General features: G+C 39.2%; 1 protein-coding gene and 1 pseudogene across 4 annotated transcripts in view; one reads left to right on the forward strand and one right to left on the reverse strand.

The window, feature by feature from the left end:
- Window positions 1-23012, reverse strand: part of MAP3K3 (mitogen-activated protein kinase kinase kinase 3) — a 45250-nt gene that overhangs the window by 17787 nt on the left and 4451 nt on the right. For all 4 annotated transcript variants that reach the window (XM_025047040.1, XM_025047039.1, XM_025047041.1 and 1 more), the window contains 4 exons: window positions 16714-16754; window positions 12498-12597; window positions 8570-8683; window positions 2027-2147 (listed from right to left, as the gene is read on the reverse strand). In XM_025047040.1, coding sequence (XP_024902808.1) covers window positions 2027-2147; window positions 8570-8683; window positions 12498-12597; window positions 16714-16754 — 376 coding nt within the window. The remainder of the gene's footprint in view (window positions 1-2026; window positions 2148-8569; window positions 8684-12497; window positions 12598-16713; window positions 16755-23012) is intronic.
- On the forward strand, window positions 9856-9974 carry LOC112480105 (annotated as a pseudogene).

The following is a 23012-nucleotide window of genomic DNA, read 5'->3' on the forward strand; positions in this document are numbered from 1 at the left end:
ATGCAGATGGGATAAGGAGCCAAGATTTTCAGTATCTTCCCACTGCCTACCAAACAAGTCCCAGAGCACTCAAGGCTCCTCAGAAAATGGCCCAGGCATCCTTTTTCACCTTCTCACCAGATATATCAGTCAATCTGAAGGATGAGATCTCCAAAGGCAAATAGTTGAAAAGCCTTCTCCCTTCATCCTTGCCTATGGAAATCCTCCATAATCTCTAAAGATCCAGTTCAAACAGCTCCTCCCCAGAATGTATTTCCCAGGTCATTCTAGTTAGAAATAATCTCTACCATTTCTCAGCTCTATAGAAAGGCTGGCAGCCTCTGACCACTGCTCTCATCATATCCACCACTCCAAACCACCTGGGGTTCTTGGCTTCCATCACCTTCTTTTGTGATCATGCCTGGCAGGTGCTCTTTCCTGTGCCTGGTGTATCTGTCTCTATGCTTGGTAAATCTTTCTTCATGTGTCAACTCTTCTGAGAAAGCTGTTCTCCAAAGTCCTGGGCAGACTTGGTTATTGCCTGCCTTCTGGTGCTCCCACACCACCCTCGGCCTTCCATGTGCCTGCACTGCAGCATGTATCCCAGCCCAATGGCTGGTACATAACACTTGCTGAATGAAGGAACTCCAGATCCACCTGTGCTGGGAGCTGTGTTGTCTACTCTCTAGATAAACAGGAACAACTTCATAGAAATCTTATTCTTCATCATTCTCAGACAAGGAATTCCACATACAACTGCCTACAACAATGGTCCAGCATTTAGTCCCAGCCTCCACATACAAATCACAAGCACTGGCTTAGGAGCAGGAGGCCCACTCACTGCCCTACATCAATCCTCACTGCTTACTCCACAAATGAACAATGCTGTCCTCCTAGACCCTCACTCTCCAGGGCCAGAGATGCTCTGGACAGGGTCTCCTTCTGGGGTGCTGGCTCTCTCTCCTCAACCAGCTTACTGAAAACACAGCCACCAATTATCCCCAATGTTAAGAAATATGAAACTCACATATAGACTTTCAGCTTGGCAATACTTATTACCAGTGCTTGTTTAGGTTCCAGAAATTACTCAGTGAGGCAAAGTCAGTGCCTCAGCAATACACTCTTGCTACTACTCCATCAGGAGGCTTATCACTCACAGACAAGCTCAGTGACAGGTCTGTTGCTCAGATCTCCCAAGCTCAGCTCAAGGTCTTCAGTTCAGTGTGATGCAATTCTACCTACATGGACAGTCAAGCTCAGCTCAAGGTCTTCAGATAGCAGTTCAGTGTGATGCAATTCTACCTACATGGACAGAACTTAGATTCCTAGTGGAGGCGGGGGTCTCAGCAATGTTAGGGCAGCAGGCTCAATGTGAATGTTTGATAAGGCCAGACTTCCCCCTTGATAACAAATTCCACAATTCAAGAAATGGGCTTTTTCCTCAGACTCTAGGGAATGGGATCCAGAGCAATATGGGATTACCTGCACAGAAATGATTTAGATTTCCTTCCTAGGGAGGCCTGGCAGCAGCTACATAGTTTTCTCTTTAATTAGCCAATTGTGTATACTATATCAACAGTCTCCTGTCCTTCCCACACAATGTAGGTTGACTCTTCAAGAATTTCATTTGTCAGCATCTTCCTTGAAGCATAGGGACTCCTTAGGAATCATAAGCAAGAGGTTTGAGGTCAATACTCAGACTTGGACCTGATTCCTAACTCCACAAGTCCACAGTCCTTTGGGGAAAGAATGTTCAAAATTGAGGTTAGAATTCCACTAGAGGTCTTCAAGCAGATGCTGGAGATCATTTTTTCAGGGATGTTTAAAAGGAATTTGATAATGCCACCACATCATTACAGTGTAAGCTCCTGAGGGTCAGCACACCATCCCAGTCAGTTCTTTACCCCTTCCCACCAAATAAAGGCAGAGAGGATTGTTTCTGCATAGTGGTCAATAATGTTTGATGATTGTTTTTTAATTAATACTTTTTTTAAAAAAACATGAGCAGATAAATTAGATGAGAAGGAAAAAAGTGTGAAATACTCACTGACAGAGAGGTGCCTGCTTCTGGGCTCGGGGGGCTGGTAGATGGTATTAATATCTCCCGCAGACTGGGAAGCTTTGATCCTCACCTGCCTGGACACCCCGGAATGGGGAGAGGAACTGGTCTGCAAGATAAGAGGTAAAAAGCTGAGCTATCTTTAAGCAGGCAGGCAGAGAAAAACCCCCTCACAATCTCCTAGGCCTCCCATACCCTCAGTTGCCTTCATGCTTTCAATACATGAGCTACCCAGATTTCCCCCAAATCTCACGCCTCAATCTGTCTTGGAAAATCACTACTTGCTCGATATAGTCTTACATCTTCACTGACATATGAGCACTAAGACCCAGTGCCCCAATTTAATAGGCAATGACCCAGACACAGAACAACAACAAGGATTCCTCTGTTAATCAGCCAAACAGAAGAGTTGTAAATACCCTCTCATAAAATTCTCCAGAGAGCTTGGGAAGAATAGCAGGAAAAGCAGGAAACTATTTCAGCAGCAAGATCACCTGCTGAGTGGGGGGTCAGAAAAGAAAATGATGGCAAATTCCCTGTCCAACAAAATTCTGGTTGATAAATATATATTTTAAAAGTAGCTTGATATGCTACTTCTTCTCCAATCATAATCACTTCCTGAAAGTTAAGGGAAGATCAGAGTTGCTTCATATTACTGGGGTTTACTTGTGAACCATCTCAGGATTGTGTTTGTCTGGGAAAGGTACCATTTTGCCAGGGGTCAAGGACCTCAGAACAGGGTCAGCAGCCTTACCACATCTACCCCCTCTTTTGCACTGACCCAGTCGAGCCACCAGGTAAGCCCTAAAGAGAAAACAAAGCAATAAAGGGGAGTCCTACACTGAGAAAGCTTAAAACTGAAGCTCAGAGGTAAGCAAGTGATGTCAAGATGTACTTACAAATATACAGAGCACTACCGAGAGTGGAAATGGGAGCTTGGGATTTATAAATAATTTGGATCAAAGTTTCTACTTGCTTCTTTTTTACCTTCTATAAGAAAAAAAAGTACGACCTAAACACACTATATCCTGTCCTTCAAGAATAAGGCTTCCCGCTCTCAGGGGTGAGTTCAGCTGCCAAGCAGCCTCCTCTAGTCTCCCCACGCCAGACTTTATCACATGCAGGGCTGTCTTAACAAACCGTCTTGCTCTAACGGGAAGTCAGAACCAAGAGGAAGTGAATGTTCTTGCTGAAGTCTCCGATGTGCAATAGCTCTCTGCTGAGAGTCAGAAAGGAAAAAACAGTCAAAGCAACATACTGAGGAAGCAGGTCAGTGAAGGGCAAGGAAAGGCCAAAGCCCTGCAGTCAGAAGGAGAAGGGTTCCCTGATGTGGACCCCGGGATACCTGCTTGGACACAGGGCCTTACACATAATGTGAATTCAATAAATACATCCTGGCAATGCAGGTTAGAAATGTATCAAGAACATATGCTCTAAACCCTCAATTTTAAAATCTAAAAGTTGAGAAAGGAAAGTAGGTTCAACAGTCACTTGAGTATAGGTTTAAAAAAAAAAAAAAGGCTGAAGTTGTGACAACAGGTTGGAAAACAGATGAAGAAAAATCAGTAAAGTTTTCAAAGCAGGGCTTCTCATACTTTAATGTGCACATAAATCACCTGGGACCTTTTTAAATGCAGGTTCGGATACAATAAGTCTGGCATGGAGTTGAGAACATGCATTTCTATGCTGCTGGCACATGGACCATACTCTGAGCAGCAAGGTCTTAGAAAATGAGTCATGTTTCAATTTAAGGCAATGGTTCTCAACCTTAGCCATCCCTAAGAACTGCCTGTGTGGCTTTTAATACTTCAGACCAACAGAATCTCTGGGGATGGGGCCCAAAGGTTGGTATTTTTAAATCTCCCCAAGTGTTTATAATATTCACTCAAGTCTCAAAACCCTGATTTAAGGAAATAAAAAAGAATAGCATGGTAAACAAAAATGACGTTGATGCAAGGATTCAAGGAACCCTGAACGAGACTTAGAAGTGGGAAAGAGAGGAAGGGGGAAAGTAGGACTAGGAAAAATAAAAGGGGGCAGTAGAATGAAAGAAGAGCCAACAGGTGTCAAATGTGTACCTAGTAGAACATTCTGAAGATAGCAAATAGAAGGTGGCATTTGATCATTCAATATAAACCTCACTGAAGGACTCTATGGTAGCAGTGTATGTGGCTGACACAAACAACATGAAACTCTACCAGGGAACCATGTGCATAAAGACTGCAGTGATTGGAAGCTAGGAGATCAGCAGAAAGAGGTTAAAAAAGTTAACCCAGTAATTATCGTGATAAAAGATTTGGTGGTATCAGACAAATGGAACAAGTGGATTCAGCTACACAGGGAGAAAAAAAAAAAAAGCAGTGTGTGTGTGTGTGTGTGTGTGTGTGTTTGTTTGTTTTAGTTAGGTTCATGGGAACATCTGCTGAGAAACGGCACCCTGGACCTCACCAGTCCTCTGCTTCAGCGGTGCTACCAAGAAACATTTGCATGGAAGACCATGATAGTTATGATAGTTGTGGAAGCATCCAGGTTATTTAATAAATTTACAGCTTTAATATCCATGAATTTATTAAAAACGTTAAAAAAATCTGTTTTGAAGCTGTACGACTTGAGTAATGAATACCATGTGTACACCCCTTACACAAAGTCTTATTTTCTTTTTGTTCTATGCTATGTTCTATACTGCCAATATTCAAGGAATTCATCTAAATTGAGATTAGGTGAATAAATCTGTTTTTATTATCCCTCCTCTTCAATGTTCTGCAGACTTTAATTATATATGTGCTTGCTTAGGCTGCCTTTCCTGACTAAAGAGTTCCTGGCTTTTTAGGCTATTTACATATAAAATGACCCCTAACCCTTTAAAAATTCTTTCTTCTCTTGGACCCATCCTAGTTCAGTTATTTCTGAGCTTGGAGAATATAATGATACATCTCACAAGTTCTCCTCGTGGATAACATTATACTTTCTGTTCTGCTTCTAACAAACTGTGGAGGGTAAGGTTTTCCAAAGACTACAATTATTCTAAGATTCCTTTCCTAGATCTTAGGTAACTGACACATACTGGACTACAAGTCAGAATATCTGGATTTTAGACCAGATCTGTCACTACTTACTGCCTCACCCAGGGCAAATCACTCTAAGTCTGTTTCCCCAGGTGTAGACTGGTGATAACAGATGCCTACTCTGGACCTCTCAAAGTTGCAAAAATTAAATGAGATATATGTAAGTTTTGTTCTATCTTCCTGCACTTGCCTCATTATTTTAGGAAGAGTGAAAATTAGCCTTTAGATTATCCTTAATATTTTGAACTTAAATAGTAGACAAGATAGCATCAAATTTACTGATAGGAAATTTGAGCAAGAATTGGATGAGATTAGAAATTTACTTTTGTTAGCGAGACTCAGAGGTAACAAAACAAAATGCCATACTCAGTTTAAGGTGGCTGGATATTTAGTTTTTACTGTATGAAGATACAAGTGACAAAAAAAGGTTAAGCTTGAGAGTACTTTATGAAAGTGGAAGACCTGGGTCTAGAAAGTTATGGAAGGTCTAGAGCAAAAAGATAAATTAAGAGTTAGATGCACACATGTTTAGATAAGTCTTTAAAAAGAATAAGCTAAGAACTGATGGTTCAAGGCAGAGGCCTACAGCAGCAAGAACTGCTGAAGGAGACAATGAAGTATCTTAAAATGGCAGTAGAAAGCAAGGCTAGAGAGGGGCTCCTCATACTAAGAGAAGGTTCTATAATTACCCAAATCCAGGAGTTCTCAGGTAAAAACAATATTGAGGCCTAAGACATGACCTTGGCCAGGTGAGGTGGGAGGGATATGACAGTACACCTTGGTGAGAGATGAAGACAGAGGAAAAATTAGAAGCTGTCATAGAAGGATCAACAGAAAAGGTAGCCAGAGAGAATAAAGAGAAAGAATATTTAAAAACAGGAATAGGAAGAGAAATAAAGGTATAGGTGGTAACAAAAGGTAGATAAGGCAACAGAATGCTAAAAATGTAGGAAACTAAGTAGAGAAACAAAGTGGTTGACAGTCCTCTCAGCAGGAGATGAGGACCAGAGTGATATGATATCCTGGAGCAGTGAATGCCAAGTGTGATCTGTAGGCTGGTGCTAGGCCAAAACCTGTGATGTACCAGTTCTTAACCAAGTAAGTACAGAAATGGAGAGTAACTTTAAAAACTTTTACAGCAATTTGGCAATGACTTTATGTCTATTGAATCTGACAACAAAAACTGTGGGCTTATATTTTGTTCATCTCTAGTTCATTTTTCCATTATATTTTTCAATTTTTGTGTTTTAAAAAAAGAATTGGTTCATGACAGATTGGAAATTACAAGAACAAAACTGATATTTCATTATGGACATTGAAAAGCTCTGTTCTAAAGGTGGGATTCCTGAGCACATAGCAATTTTGGATCATGATATTTCTGTTTATTAAGAAGCTTGAAGTCTAGCTGAGGAAGTTCCCAAGAGTTCATCACCATTATTACCACTGCCAGTCTTAAATGTACATCTTCATAGATGCAAAAAATAGGAGTAGCTTAAAGGTCCCAACAGTAGCAAAAATGCTTATTTAATTATGGTACACTCACTCAAGAGAATTATGCATCCTTACAAATTATAATAATGAAGATTATATATTAACATAGAAAAATGCACATAAAAATAGAAAAAATTAGAAAATTGTACAAATATTGTAACAACACTTAAAGTATGTATACATATGGCCATAGACTGGAGGAGCATATGCAAAAATAAATTAATGTGTTATAGTGATCATCTTTCGAATAGTTCTGGGTATTAAAACAGTATCTGCAGCCTTGTACACCCCTTAATGGATGGGAAAGCAGATGTAAAGAACCAGTCGTCTCTACCTTCTCATCAGGGGAGTGGAGGGATAGAATCAGGGGAGCTAGCTCCCAGTCAAGCAATCATATCATTAAACCAAACCCCAATTCCAGCTTCTTCTATAAGGAAGGGGTTGGCTGGATATGATCGCTGTTTGACTCTTGCTAACAATACAATAATCATTCACTGTTTTTTCTCAAGAGGATGGGTAGGGGAAGGGGTTCCGAAACAATAAGAAACAGCTCCTGCTCTTGAAGAGCTTATAATATTTTGGGGTAAAACTTACAAATAGGCAAGAAGTAAAGGGGAATTAGTAAGCAACCTATAAACTAGTGTGCAAATTATATCCCATGACTATAGGAATAGGGAATAATCAAAATGGTCTCAGTCAAAAATACTGACCAAATTATATGAGATAATTCATGCTAGAGCCTAAAAATAAAAGTGATAGCTATGGCCTGGCAAAGAGGAAAAAGGAAGAACTACAGAATAAGGGAAGTATGCTGAGGAATGTAGAAAGATGAGACTAGAGAGTTAAAAGCAAGGGTAGTTGGTGATAAACTCTGGATGCTAGGCTAAATTTAGATCTCATATGATAGGCAATAAGGAAGGACTATAAGAGCAAGTGAGTAATTTAAACAGAGAAATGAAATTATAAAGTATATATTTTATTTCAGAATACTTTCCAAAACATATCCAGAAAAAAGACACATTTGGGATAGAGACCAATCCTCACGCACAAGGACAAGTCTATGATTTTAGAAAATGTCTTTATTCTAAGGCTTCCTAACTGCATTCTCCTGTGCCTCCTGCTAATCAATCGGACAGCCCAACCCCATAAGTCTCTTTAAAAATAAATGATCAGCATGAGTACCATTCCATCTAAACTCTGTCCTGGTATGGTGCATCCATAGTTCTCACGCAAGAATGTCAGCTTTCTACAGTTGACTGTTTTCAAGCAGGAAAGAGGGCCAAGAAACCTTCAGGAACATGTGTCTGAAGAAAACTGGTAAAGGAATCAGTGATTAGAAGACAGACCCAGTTTACAAGCATTCTTGTGGAATGTAGGCCTCCAGGGACCCTTTAGGAGAGGAAATTGTTTAAGAGATAATTCCTCACTTCTGATGGTCCCTGTAGATTGCCTACCATTTGGTAAGGCAGCAGCTGGTAAGTTACAAGAGGCCCTCCAGCCCAACTGCCTTTTTTCCAATGAACAGAAGGACAAGTTTGTTTCCTACATGTGTCCCAAGGGAAAGACAAAGCTGCTAAGGAGCTGCAGGAGTTGAGCATGATAGTCTCAAATCCTTGACAGCCTTTGCTTATCAGTACCCCCACATTAATCAAATCTTTTGTTGGGGTCCAAATCTAATTGAAAGAACATAAATATAGAAAAAAAGAAATTTCTCCATTATTATAAAAAGTTTTCTTTCTTTCCACACCACAAGCCAAGTAACCTTTCGCTGCAACTGTAATAGTGACAATCTGGCTTGGAAGTGAAATCAAATGCAGAAGGCTAGCGGGCCACTAATACAGTGGGCTGAGCTGTGCTTATGTTCTCACTTTAGCAGTCGCAGAGGAATATAAAATTCTGTCAAGGAAGCAAGGCAAACTCCTGAAGGGCAGCAGGTTTTATCTTCCACTGCCCGGCCATGATAGGGGCTACTTACATGGTTTCTGTCCTGGGACAGCAGCAATATCCTAAGGCTTTTCATTCTTGAGCTTCTATCCAAAATATCAATTGCTTTATCAAGATCATCTTTGCTCTTCAGCATGATGGAGAGCTGTGACATAGGACACAGAAAAAAGAAATCATATAAAAGTCTTTAGTTTGCAAAAATAACCTAAATAAAAAATAAAAATAAATTTGAAGGAAAAACAATCTCATTGGCTACTATGGGGTCTTAAGAGATCTAACTGAAACCATAGAGATATTTTCTTTTTCTTTTCTTTACATGTATAATTCAATAATTTTTAGTAAATTTACAGAGTTTTACAACCATCACAATTCAATTTTAAAACATTTCCATTGCTCCAAAAGATCTCTTGTGCCAATTTATAGTCATCTGCCTTCCTACCTCTAGCCCCAGGTAACCACTAATCTACTTTCTGTCTCTACAGATTTGCCTTTCATGTAAATAGAATCATACAATGTTCATATGTATTCAATTCAACTCAATGCATAGTCTTTTGCATCTAGCTTCTTTTTCTCAGCTTAATGTTTTTGAGTTCACCCATGCTGAAGCACCTATCAGTACTTTGTTTTCGAAATATTTTCTGAGAAGAGCTTCTTCTCTAAAAATACTCTTAACTCCAAAGCATTAAATCCCAAATGGTTATAGTCCCCACACTCCTTCCCAAATTAAGCAGTAGAATCATGTCCCACCCTATCCTGTGCTGACATTAACAGAACAAGCAGAAAAGGCACAGATGGAGGAGGAGGGAAGGCAGAGGATAAAAACTGTTACTCAAAGAAGAACATAAATTTAAACCACGTATTTTAATAATTAATAGTAAAAATCAGTGACTAGAATATAGAAACCACCTCCTCCATTTTCATTCCACTGAAGTATTAAAGAGAAAGTCCTTGAAGGTACAGATAGGTCTCACTGTTAAAGCAGAGGACACTATGAGTACTAAGTATTAAAAGATACAAAAAAATGCTTTGCCTAGAAAATGTCAGATCTTATACATTTGTGGCAAACACAAAATTAGGCAAAAGTCCAATTAATTTCCCTATTTATAATACAAGGAGATGAGAACTCAAATCCTAGGCCAGGAAAAATGAATAATAAGAATAGTAAAATAAAATCTCAAGATAATCCATGGAATGGGAGAAAATTTTGCAAATCATATCAATTATAAAAGAATTCTTTCCTGGGTAACATCAAAGTAGGAATAAATAAGGACTGTTGTGTGAAGCAGGGCTGCGGGGAGGAGATAAAGAAATTACTGAGTCTACGGCCATGCCACCTTGAACAAGCCCAATCCTGTCTGATCTCAGAAGCAAAGCAGGGTCGGGTCTGGTTAGTACTTGGATGGGAGACCACCTAGGAAAACCAGGTACTGTAGGCGTAAAAAAAAAAAAGAAATTACTGGAGTAGGTTTTAACTTTAAAAAAGCTAAAATTTTGCAAATGTATGATAAGGATCTAGTATGCAGAATATATAATGAACTCTTACAATTCAACAATAAAAGAACAAATAATCCAATTTTAAATGGGCAAAGGATTTGAATAGACGTTTGTCCAAAGAAGATATACAAATGGCTGATAAGCGTATAAAAAGATATACAATATCATTAGTCATTAGGGAAATCAAAATCAAAATCACAATGAGATGCTGCTTCACACCTACTACAATGGCATAATTTAAAAACAAACAGAAAAACAAATAACAAATGTTGGCGAGGATGCGGAGAAACTGCAACGCTTCTACATTGCTGGTAGGAATGAAAATTGGCACAACCAATATGGAAAAGTTAAGCAGTTCCTCAAAAAGTTAACCACAGTTACTATAAGGCTGATAATTCCACTCCTAGGTCTATACTCTAGAGAACTAAAACACGTTCATATAAAATTTGTACACAAATGTTCATAGCAGTGTTATTTCTAATAGCCCATGAATGGATACACAAAACGTGCTATATCTATATAATAGAATACTATTCTTCCATAAAAAAGAATCAAGTACTGATACATGCTATAACATGGATAAACCTTGAAAATATTATGCTTCGTGAAAGAAGCCCAACACAAAAGACCACATATTGTGTACCTCCATTTAATATATGAAATGTTCAGAACAGACAAATCCAGAGAGACGGAAAGTAGATAAGTGGTCGCCAGAGGCTGGGGAGGGGGTGGGAATGGTAATAACTGCTAATAGGGTTTCTCTCTGGGGTAATGAAAAAGAATTAGATAGTGGTGTTGGTTATACAACTCTGTGAATATATTAAAAACCACTGAATTGTACAGTTTGAAAGGGTAAATTTTATGGTAGGTGAATATTTCAATAAAGCTATTATTACAAAAATATAAATATAAATAAAATAAAATCTCAACAGATTTTTCATTTGTGGTTCTCAAATCCTAATAGGGCAGGGTGTAGAGGGCAAAGAAAAAGGGGCTGAGGGATTTTAAATTAAAAAAATGTAAATTAGTCAATTCTTGGTCATTGACATTAGCAGCGTATGGAAAGATATGCATGATATAAAATAATAACAATTATTTTTATTTAGTTTTAGAATTAATATTTGCATAAACATTTGAATAAAGGTATCCCCAACATTCTAGGTAATGACTTTGTTGGCAAGAGTTTGAAACAGATTTTGGGACATCTGGAATTCTTAATGGAAATATTAATGGAATGAGAAATGAGTACTAAATCATCCAGAAAATTCTTTACTAATCGAAGTACACCTTTAATGTTGATTACCCAGCTGACTTTAGCCTCACTTTCTTATGCAAATCATTGAAGCTTGAGTTACAATTTTTATCAGTTCTATGGATTTGCCATTTTTTTTAGGGCTCTCATATCCTGTATTTATAATGTGTTAGTTTACGTACTTTAAAATACTTGCATCTGTACTACATCTGCATAATTTATTATTAGAGTTAGTAGTTTATTTTCCAAATTTGCTCTATGTCTAAAATTTACTCAAAAAACAAAAGATCAGATGGTCTTATTTTTGTTAGCTATTTGGCACTATATCCAACTGTACATATTGTATGAAGGGACCAGGGAGCTTTTAGCCAACAAATCTCAGCCCCGACAGATTTCGGCATCAAACTATAAAGAAAATTCTTAACTCTTCAACCAATAAAATAAAACTACATGATAAGGACCTGACTCTCAAAGAGCCATCATGTTGCCCAGCTTTCTTGTCTTGCTCCCCTACTCACTTCCCTCCAAACACAGTTTCTCTACTAGGCACAAACACATTACCTTTCAGATTAATGCAAAGCACCAACCTAAGCAGATTGCCGCCTCTAGTACCTTTCTTAGAGCTGGGAAAGCAGCAAAGTATCTGACATTCAAAAGAATTTCTTCCTGGGTGATATTCAAAGTATGAATAAATAAGGACTGTTGGGACAGGGTATGGGGTTGAGGAGGAGAAAGAGTCAAAGAAATCATTGGAGCAAGTGCTAAAGTTTGAAACATGCTATGACCAGGAATTAAACTCAGAGAAGAATCCAGCATTTATGAGTAGCAATAGAGGATCTATCTACTGGTTTTCCCCACCACCCCAGCCCCTGCTGAATCCTCTCCTTGTTAAGTCTGTACTGGAAAGAAAAAGATAACCTACAAAATGTAAAGGAAATGATATTAGCCCTGGCCCTGGCACTGTCCCTGATTCCACCAAGGAGTAGTAGAGCAACCAGCACTGAAAACAGCTATGTAATCTCCCATGTCGTAAAAACAACAACAACAACCAGAAATCCCAGAGTTACTGGAATTAAGAAAAAAAGGCTCCAGAAAGTGAAAACCTGCAGATGATATTAGAGGAATGAACTAGGAAATCCTCAATTAAGCAGAGAGAAAAAAGGGAAGCAGCTGCCCCCACTGTTGTCCTCATGTCATCCATCTACTTTCTTACCTCATTGTTCATATAATGTAGATCAAGAGGCTGCCCAAACACTGTTGTCACCTTGTGCTCCACATCCTCGTATCTTACAGGCCGGCTGAATGCTATAATTCTGAAAAGGAACAGGAAGCACAATTAATTTTATATTGTAATGTAGGGTTTAAAAAGCTATGGCTTCTGAGCGATATCTTCTTCTCCCCAACCCCAACATAGGATACTCTTTTGCATGCCATTTGTCTTTCTCTCTATTGTTTCTTTTTCTTCTCTTATCTACCTGTAACTTTTCACTCTTCCTCTGAGCATCTCTCAGGTTTGCCAATCGTACCCATAAGCATTGCTCAATTCCAACCACCATTCTACCATTTCAGCTTAGATCTTTGTCAATGACAGTGCAATATCATAGCAGGATACCTGGATTAAAAAACTATATACCAAATACTCCCATTAGGAAGAAAATCTCTGGAGATTTGAGCAACAGTCCTGAGAAAATGGTCTTAAACTCCTAAACAACTCAATTCCAGGACTTGAAAGGTCTTTTTCATTTGTTTGTTTTTGAGATGCCACAGGAATCTCAATACTGATTACCCTCAGAATTGAGATTTCCTACCACAGTCAGAGGAATTCCCCTTGAGTTAGTTATATGCCTGGTCATTTTCTTAACCAGTGACACATGTGAGCATGTAAGTAGTGTTGATATTGATGCTTTTGATATTGATGCTTTTCTAGACAGACTCATTAGGTCAGTTCAAAGAACAATTTCTATAAATGGAGGGAAGAGTAAGAACCTGTCCAAAGAGGTCTTAAAATGATTTTTCATTAAATATCACTGCAAAATTTAAAAGTGGGGAAAGAAGAAATAAGATTGGCAAAATATCGATAATGTTGAAGCTGGGTCACAGATCCATGGGGGTTTAGTATAATATTCTCTTCTTTTGTGTTTGAAATTTTCACTAAAATGTTTTAATGAATATATTAGGTTGAACTGTATGATACTGCTGATAGTCAACAAATTTGATGCATAAAAGTGGCAAATTCATATGGGTTCAACATAATACTCTGAAATTTAAATAATTAAACAAAAATAAGCAAAGCGATAAACAGAAGAGACTATCATTAAGAAATTCATATACATACTCTCTCTATATACACATAGAGGAAAATATAGGATTGAAAAAATTAAATTAGAGTGGAGAAGAGTTCCTAAGTATGACATAAAATATATAAGACAAAAAAGAAGACAGATTTGACAACAAAAATTTAAACCTCTGATGACAACATAAACCATCAACAAAGTTAAAAAAATATCAAACCTGGGGAAAATACTTGAAAATCAATAAGAAAAAGACAAACAACCCAATAGAAAAAGAGGCAAAAGGTATGATGAGACAATTCAAAGGGTTATGACTGGCTAATGAACACATGAAAAGAAGCTTAATGTGATGGAGAAAATGCATATTAAAACTGTCTTCTTCTCTTAGAACGCCTAGGCTTGAAGAAATGTGACTAGTGTGTGGTGAAGTAACAGCACTTGGCCATGGAGCTTCTGCAGTTCTTGCCCTTCTCCACACTAAGAGGAAGTAGTGTGTGGTTCTTTCTCATCTTCCCTGCTCTCTGAGTGGGAAGTGGTATAACCAGAGGAAGAAGCAATAAACCACAGGAAGGAGGAATCTATGCCACTGGTTTTTAATGGAATCTGACCAGATAATTTCTTTAATGTTAGAAATTATATTGCCAAATATATTAGTTTGTATCCACCGGGAAATCCATCCATATTGTAATCCTTACATTTTTTCCCTTAAATCATCTGTCCCAAGCAATGAAACCATTGGGTGCTATCTAGGTATGGATTACTGAGATATGAGTTTCCTGGAACCTTTCAGAGAATGGATTTCCATAAATTTCTAATCGCAAATCAGACCCCCTTCTCATTAGGACCTCAACAACAGTTCAAAAGGGGCCAGCCCTTCTGAATAAAATACCGGGAGGCCCCTCAGATGTCCCTAGCACACTACTAGAAAAGCAGCAGGCTCAGAGATGAATTCTTCTGCATTTGGGCTGGAGACAGACAAGCCATTCAAAATCTCCCAGAAGCAGCCCAAAAGTCTGGTCAAGATCAGAAACTAGGGCTTCTAGATTTGGTAAGACCTAAACTGCTGCCATCACAGTGAATAACAAGCATTTTTAGGCAAGTTCATCAAAGAGGGGTATAACACGGGTGACAACCACCCCCACCAGTACCCAGACATGAAGGTTTTCCAAAGGAAGGCGGCCCTAATCTACAGTCTTCCTCTTCTGCTCTCCTGAGGCGGAAAGGGAGAAGGGTCAGGAGTCTGGGCCGTTCCAAAGCAAAGGGAAAGTCAACTTGCCAAAATGAATACCCGAAATAGGTAAACAGGAAAAATCACTATTTCTTTCCTTTCTTCTATAAATTTTGATTCTATAAAGACCTACAATATTTAGATCGATACTGCCCATATTCCCTGTAATAAGTAAAGAAAGCCGACAATAACATTTTCTACGAAATCCTAAGACATGAAATACATGAAACCAGAGCTGTCTGGCACAGAGCAGCTTGAACTTGGCTTCCCTAAACCAACTTTATAAAGTCCTCAATTCCACACATAGTACACAAATAGTGAAATGCCATGGCTCCTGAAAACAGCTCCATAAAAAGAATATACACAGTTTTCAAAACCTTGATACCAGTATTCTGCCGCTCAGGGCTTCAAAAGGCCATTCCTGTCTGACCACCTTAAATATTTGTGGTTTCAATCTGGCAGCTCCTATGAAACTAAACACATACACTTTCTCAGTGTAAGTCTGCTCACTGTAACTGCATACCACTTTGGGAACAGGAATTCAGGAGAGCGTAACTACATAATTAGGCTCCAACACAATTGAGCTTTTGATTTCATATCTATTTCTGAAAATTCTCTGCCAGTCTGAGTTTGGCCATCCTTCCAAAACCCAGTCAGGTCAGAAGTGTGAAAAGCAGCAACAATGTAGTAACAATTTAACTTCTCTGCAAGGGGCATGGCACAAGAGGAGCAACTAGGGACAGAGCTCAGAAGACCATCCTTCTTCCAGGTCTGGAACAGCCCTAGAATCCACATGGCAGCAGCAGGACTGTGGCTCTGCAGTCCTGCACAGTGTTTCCACCAGGCAACCTCTGAAAACCTTGCAGGCTTGTGAATGTATCTTTTTAAAGGTGAGCATCAGCCACAGGTCTCCTATGGAGCTAGCTTCAAGGTGGACTGAAAGCTGCCAGCAGCAGAGAACTACCAGTACTAAGAATGTTTGGAGGCATAAAGGTCCTCTGGTGGGGCTTGTCAAGTAGGAGGACCTTATCCTCATGAGTATGCTCTTCACCTCCCCAAATGCTCAGAGCAAACGAAAAACAGGGACATCAATGGGTAGGAGAGAAAGGCACAGAGTGGGAAACAGATGTTAAAAGGCATACTTATGCAGCACATACGTGTCACACATATGCACACACAGGGTCCCAAATATACCATGACCAGTGTCCTGTATGTTTTTTAGAAATTAAGTGGAGTCTTATTTTTCTTCACTGAGGTCTACCTTGTCTTCCTACAAAAAAACAAATAAAAAACAACAACAAAAAAAAACACAAAACAAAAAAACTAAATACTGATAATAGAGAAAAGAACGTAAGAGTTTTGTAACAGTACTTTCACTTCCCTAACAAGGTAAGATACAGAATATAGACTGAAAAACTCCCTCTTTCTATGTCCTCAAATGGTCTGAACTCTTTCACAACTGAAGGACTTGACAAAGTCTCCCTTGACATAGAAACATTGTAAAGAAACTTCTGATTCACTAGCCTGGCCCCTGATATGGACAAAGCCAGGGCAACTCTACCAAGGATGGGAATGGCATCATGTCACAAGAGAATCTTGATCTCTCTCTAATGCCCACAAGTGGCACAGTGTCAGTGTGTCTGGAAGCCATGATTTTGAGTAGGGCTGGAATCCTGACTTCCTCCCCTAAACAACTTGCAAACCTCACAGTAGCAGAATAAGAACAGAAGAGCATAACATCAGCAGTTGAAATGGCTTCCAATTCTAAGACCAGAAACAAGATTCAACTGGTAGGCCAAACCAAGGGTGAAATTTTCCCCTTTAGGCCCAATCAATCCCACAATTGTCCAGCCAGTGACCCCACAGGAATCACTACAGGGACACAAGCACTGATCAGAAGGCAGACTTACCGCCGCTCTCCGTTGTGCTCAAACTTGATTCTGACGTCACTCTGCCAAAGGAATGATAGACAGGTTAGCGGGTCCTCTGGCATGTGTTACTCTCAGGTAAGCCTCGGGCAGTAATTTAGCAACATTAAGCAAACATCCAGATGGCTCCTGTTCCACCTTCTCTACCCCACAAGCATTCCTTCCCAATGAGTTGTAGTCTTCCAGTTCTAACTTCAGGGGCAACAAAGCTCTTGGGACAAGATCCCTAGGTGGCTGCCCCAGCTTAGTTGCTATGCTCTGACCTCTTATCCCTCCATATCACCTCCTGGCCAGGATACTGTTCCTTCTTGGCTGATGTTCCCGAACAGAAAAAGAAATCTTAGTAGTGATACTTACTAGCTATATGACCACAAGCAAGTTACTTATCCTTCCGAGTCTTAGTTTTTCTATCTGTAGAGTGGGGCTAGGCATACCCAATTTGCAGAGTTGCTATGTAAGTAAAATACCCGATACATAGTAGACATGCAATAAATGGTTGCTGCTGCTACTACTGATTTCCATGCTCTTCTCGCAGCTACCCCCAGTGGGGGTAAACTGGGACCCTGGACAAATTACCTTATAACTGCCTCCAGCTTATCCTAAATGAACATCAAGGATAGCTATAAACTCCAGGAAGACAGGGATCATGTCCATCTTGTTTCTATACCCCCAATAACAACCAAAGGGAATGGTATAATATTTGTGCTTAATAATATTTGTTAAATAGATTAATTGGAGAACAGAGTTGAATGTAAACAGCAGAAATAAGAGGAAGTAGAAGTGTTAAAATGTCAAAGAACAAATAAAGGAGGAAGAAATATTGTAAAGGGCAAACGAACAGCTTGAGGGAGCTAAAAATGACAGGAAAAGAAAACATATATTACAGAAGAAAAATCAGGTATAGAGGAAAAGAAAGATGGTTAGAAAACCAACAAATAATAGAGATGGAAGAGAGAAAGAGTTCATAGTGAATAAAATTATACTGAGAAAGACAAATTAATTGACTGTAGCTTGAAAGAAAGAAGAGGGTTTCAGAGTATCTGAAGATGAGGAACACAGCAGACAGAGAAGATGGCAGAAAAGGTAGAAAGTTTGACAAGTAGGACGGGTACATAAAGGTCTTCCTTTTCCCAAGAAATTAGAGAGCTAGGATTCTTTTTCAGTATAATTTACACTCTAAAAATTAATGAGAACCTTAAAGAGCTTTTGTTTATGTAAATTATATCTACTGATATTTGCCATATTAGAAATTAAAACTGAGAAAATTTAAATTTTAAATAAAAATTTAAATTAAATTTTTAAAATAATTAAAAACCATTACCTGTTAACATAAATACAATTTTTATTTAAAAAATAACTATATATTTTTTAAAAGTTCAGTGAGAGAATGTAAATCTTTTCAGTGTATGGCTTACAAGAGACAAGCTGGATTCTGATATCAGCTTCTGCTTTCAATCTGTTGTGATAAAGCATCTCGTGTAGCCTCTGGAAAACACTTCTGTACATTCTTAAGAGAATGAGGGTGAAAAGGGCAAGTAACATCTTAGTGTTATTATGAAAATAGTTTTCACCTCATGGATTCCTGAAGGGTTTTGGGAACCTCCCTAGACCATAGCTTGAATTAAAATATAAGTTTGCCATCTTCTAACTCTTTATTTTAAAGACAAGGAAATGGGCTCAGAGAGCTTAGTGTCCCTGAAAAGGTCATGTACCAAACAGTGGAGAGCAAAGCTTCCCTTAGAAACAGGTCTGTGATGTGACAATTCCTCAAAATATTGCCCTGATATAGCCCTCTCATCCCTTAATACAATATACGGACCACTTTATCCATGAACAATACATGACAATAATTAACATTTATTGAGCGTATACTCTGTACTAAGACTTGTTCTAAGCACGTTATATATATCAATAAAACTAATTCTCACAACAGGCACTATTATTATTCCTATTTTACAGAAGAAACTAAGTTACAATCAGGTTAAATAAGTTCTCTCAAGGTCATGATGCTTGTTTAAAAGAAGAACCAGGACTCGAACCATGGAAGCCCAGCTCTATCATGCTATTCTACAACGTAAGCACTGCACTGGCAAAGAAGGTTTAGTTTACTCACGGATGCAGGGCTTCAATGAGAGCACTGAAAGAAGGAAACTATCAATGAATCTTTTGTGATATTACTTTTTGGAACTCATGGAGAAGATGGAAAGATCTCCATTTCTGAGTAATAATGCTGTCAGAATCAGAAGACTGGTACCAACCACGCAGCAAGCTAGGGGACCTGAGGGACCAGTATGGGTGGGGGTGGGGGTATACAGGGGGAAGGCAGTAAGCCCTATCTGGTCTGCATTCTAGGCGAGTGAGTGAGTGAGTGAGTGAGTGTGTGTGTGTAGCAAAAAGGTGCTACAAAGGAAGTTATCGTGTAGATTCAAGGTTTATATGAGTGACAGGAGTTTTTGCACTGTCTTCTTTTTCTCCTTCCCCTGAAACGCTAAGCAGATACCAAGGCATGGTGCCTGAGACATGCTGCCACGCTCTGACATGCCATCTCCAGCCTCCCACTACCTGTAGTTCCACAACTGGCTTTGGAGTAGCCCAAGCACTCACCACAGTGTGCAGTCCTGTCTGTCTCTGCCGGTAGGTCACTACATCCTTTCACCTTCTCCTGCTCATAGCCCAGCATACCTTGGTGTAGGTTCTCGCTATTTTTTTGTTTTACTAATAGATTCTATGTTTAGAACAAGTTTTATATTAACAGAAAAAGTGAAAAGATAGAGAGTACCCATAGACCTTCCCCCTTATATTAGAATGGTACATTTGTTTTTGTTATAACTAATTAACCAATATTGATGCATTAACTAAAGTCCACAGTTTATTCAGATGTCCTTAGGGAGTTTTTTTTCCTCTGTTGATTTTTATCTAATTTTTATAGCAATAAAAAATACAACAATAGCTCTCATTCTTAAACTGGGACAGCATAACATTTAGATTCACCAACAAAGGAATCCCCTTAGTCCTTTTGTGGGACTGAATCTAAGCAATATTCTATTAGTCAGAAATTAGTGAATTTTGTCAGAAAAGGAATTAAACTTTTGCTCCAAACCAAAAAATCAGTCCTACTCAAGACTAATCACGTCTGTGATTAGTAAGCACTGTGAGCAGATATCTAGTGCTCTGAATCCTTTCTCGGATGTAGTGACAGCCTTTCAAAGCAGGATGCAGTCCCATGACTGGCTTCCATGTACCACATGGCATGTTTAAATTCATCGAACTCCTAAATCTGAGTTTCCCCTGTTAGGATGACAAGAATAAGCCATGGATAGAAAACTTCAGATAAAGATAACTTGATTCAATTCTTTCTTGCCAACTATTCTTCTTGCCTGAGGCATTTTGAACTGGTGGCCAAGTCCTTTTTCACGAGCTTCTCTCTTCCCCTGCCTCTGTCACTCTATCCCAGCCCAGGGAACCTGCCACCACTCTAGCCACTTCTGCTTCTTGGCTGGTTCCTCTTCCTCATGCCCTCTCCCACCCCTCCCCCACATGTGATGTTTGGACTTTTGGCCTCTGGATTTCTCCTCCTCTCTTCACATCTTCTTCTCAGTAGGAATAAAATATCAGGCAACTTCTAAAGAGAAGATTCCCAAATCTCCATGTCCAGTCCCAACCTCTTAAGCAAAGATTCATCTGTCTGCCATGTATTTGAGGCAAATACGTCATCATTAAGAATGTAGTGCTAGAGTCAATCTATCTGGCTTCAAATACTGGCTCTACAACTTCTCTCTCCTCCTCTCTTCTTCTCAGTAGGAATAAAATATCAGGCAACTTCTAAAGAGAAGATTCCCAAATCTCCATGTCCAGTCCCAACCTCTTAAGCAAAGATTCATCTGTCTGCCATGTATTTGAGGCAAATACGTCATCATTAAGAATGTAGTGCTAGAGTCAATCTATCTGGCTTCAAATACTGGCTCTACAACTTCTTAGCTATGTGACCTTGAACTTGTTATTAACCTCTCTGTGATCAGTTTCCTCCTCTGTAAAGTGAGAATAGTGATTGTATCTATCTCATAGAATTCTCAAAACAATTAAATAATTGATAAAGATATGAGAACAGGACTTGACACATCACAGGTGCCCAATAAATAATAACACAGGTCTAACTATCCTTTAGCCAAAACCCTTGGGGCCAAAAATGTTTCAGAATGCACTTTTGGATTTAACGAAGTAGCGCGTTCTATGTATTACATGATAGCTCCCCACAGGAGGTGGGTGTCTGAGGCAACACTCCGATGGCAGAAGCAGAATGTTCACAGGTATCCATGTGCTCCTCTGCATCACTTAGCCTCTCTTGAAGTTGGTTTTGGGCTTTGTGACTAGTTCTGATCAAGAGTTGGGAACCGAACTGAGTTTCTAGACTCTCTTTCCTGGCAGCCACATGTTCCAGGTCAGGGAAGCCACTCTCGATTAGGGTCCCTAAGTAACTGTGCAGGATACTGTCCTCCCCTTCTCTGTACTGGACATATGGTATTAAGTCACTAAGATTTAGGGTTTATCTGTTAACACAGCACAAGTTAGTTTTTGTAGTGAAAAGTATGAATATTCACAGTAAGTAGAATAAAGACTAAAAATAGACCTGTGTTCATTCAGACCAGGGTTTGCCACAAATAAAAAAAAAAAAGAAAAAGCCTTTCAGCAGTTTGCAGTACTGTTTGGATTTCAGAACTGCAGATAAGGGACTATGGACATGCAAAAACCACACACACATGTATGCACACAATCTGAGTTTTTCACTGTATTCTCAAACTCAACCTAGCCATATGTGTTTGCATCAACTACCTCCTAAACTAGTCTCCCCTCTCAGTGTTGCTATTTCTAACACTGGTACGACTGCTCTCTTGGCTACAAACTCAAATTTCTGAATTCTGCTTGATTCTTTCCTTTCTTTCCCCTCCTCACAGTGAGACAGCAAGTTCTAATACTCCCTTCAAAGGCCTCCAGTATAAGACATCTGACCATTCTCTCCACCATCACTCTCTCATTTAGCCCCTCACTCCTGGATTCCTAAAGCAGCTCTGTACTTCTCTGCACCCTTCTTCCAACACATTTTACATTCTTCTACAATTTCAATAATCTTAACCACTGTTTTCACCATGTCCCTTCCTATTCAAAAAGTAATCAGTAATCCCCATGACTTTATGGAATAAAGTCTAAATTCTCAGCTCTCATTCAAAGCCCTAAGGAATTTAAGCTCATTCAGTTTACCTAACCATCTCACTTTGTTTGTTCTCAACAGGAACCCTCTCTCCAGACAGATCAATGTCCATCCTATTTCCTGAAATATGCCACATTCATTCCTTCCTCTAGGCCTTTAATCATTCGATTTCCCAAACTGGAATGCCACTCTTCTTCCTTTCCACCTAACTAAACTTTTACAGCTTAGTTCAAGTGCTACCTCCTCCAGAAATGACTCCGTAAGTTCTTCGGTACAAGTTCATCTATCACTTTCCTGGCCTCCTGTAGCACTTACTATCTGTACCATATATTTAGACATAGTTACATTCTACTTTAGTTGCTTTTTTTCATGAATTTCTCATTTCCCAATAAAACTGCATGCTTCATAGGGTACAGGAAACATAACTTACATTTCTTTCGTATGTCTAAGAAACTTAATTACAGGCACAAGTTGAACTAAATGGAGAGGTGTCACAGCTGCTGAGAAAAATGTTACAGTACAAAAATTCAGGTCTAGGCAGGTTGAAGTCCCCCACCCACCACAGCCAATCTGGTGAAAGGAATAATGAAAGCCAAGCCCAGGAGAAGAATAGTGCAGGCCTCCAGGGTGAGCTATCAGCAGGGCCAATAAGAGTAACCAATGATGACACCAAACTTAAGCAGAAATGAACTTCTCATGGTCTGAACTCAACAACTGAACATGTAACCCAAGAGGGCTTCCAAGAATCCAAAAAATTGAACAGTGTTTATTAAACAAATGTTTGTGAACTAATCTGACCTGGTGAAGGCCTCAGCAAGCCATCAGGCCCGGTACGCTCTCAGATTCTGTAGTGCTCCCTCTCCCTGTATTTGCTATATTCCTTTGAGGGCTCCCACATCTTTGGCATTAGAGTCCTAATTTTGCCAAAGGTAGTAAAATAAATGAGAAGAAAAAGAAATGGGCAACAAAAAAATAATTTTATTTGTAAGTGTGACTAGGGAAAGTCCTGAGAGATCAGTGGAAGACATGATTATAAAGCAACTTCTTACAAAATAGCATACCAGGCTTGTGTGTC

This window comes from Pteropus alecto, unplaced genomic scaffold, assembly GCF_000325575.1.
Source record: "Pteropus alecto unplaced genomic scaffold, ASM32557v1 scaffold134, whole genome shotgun sequence".
Taxonomy (NCBI): domain Eukaryota; kingdom Metazoa; phylum Chordata; class Mammalia; order Chiroptera; family Pteropodidae; genus Pteropus; species Pteropus alecto.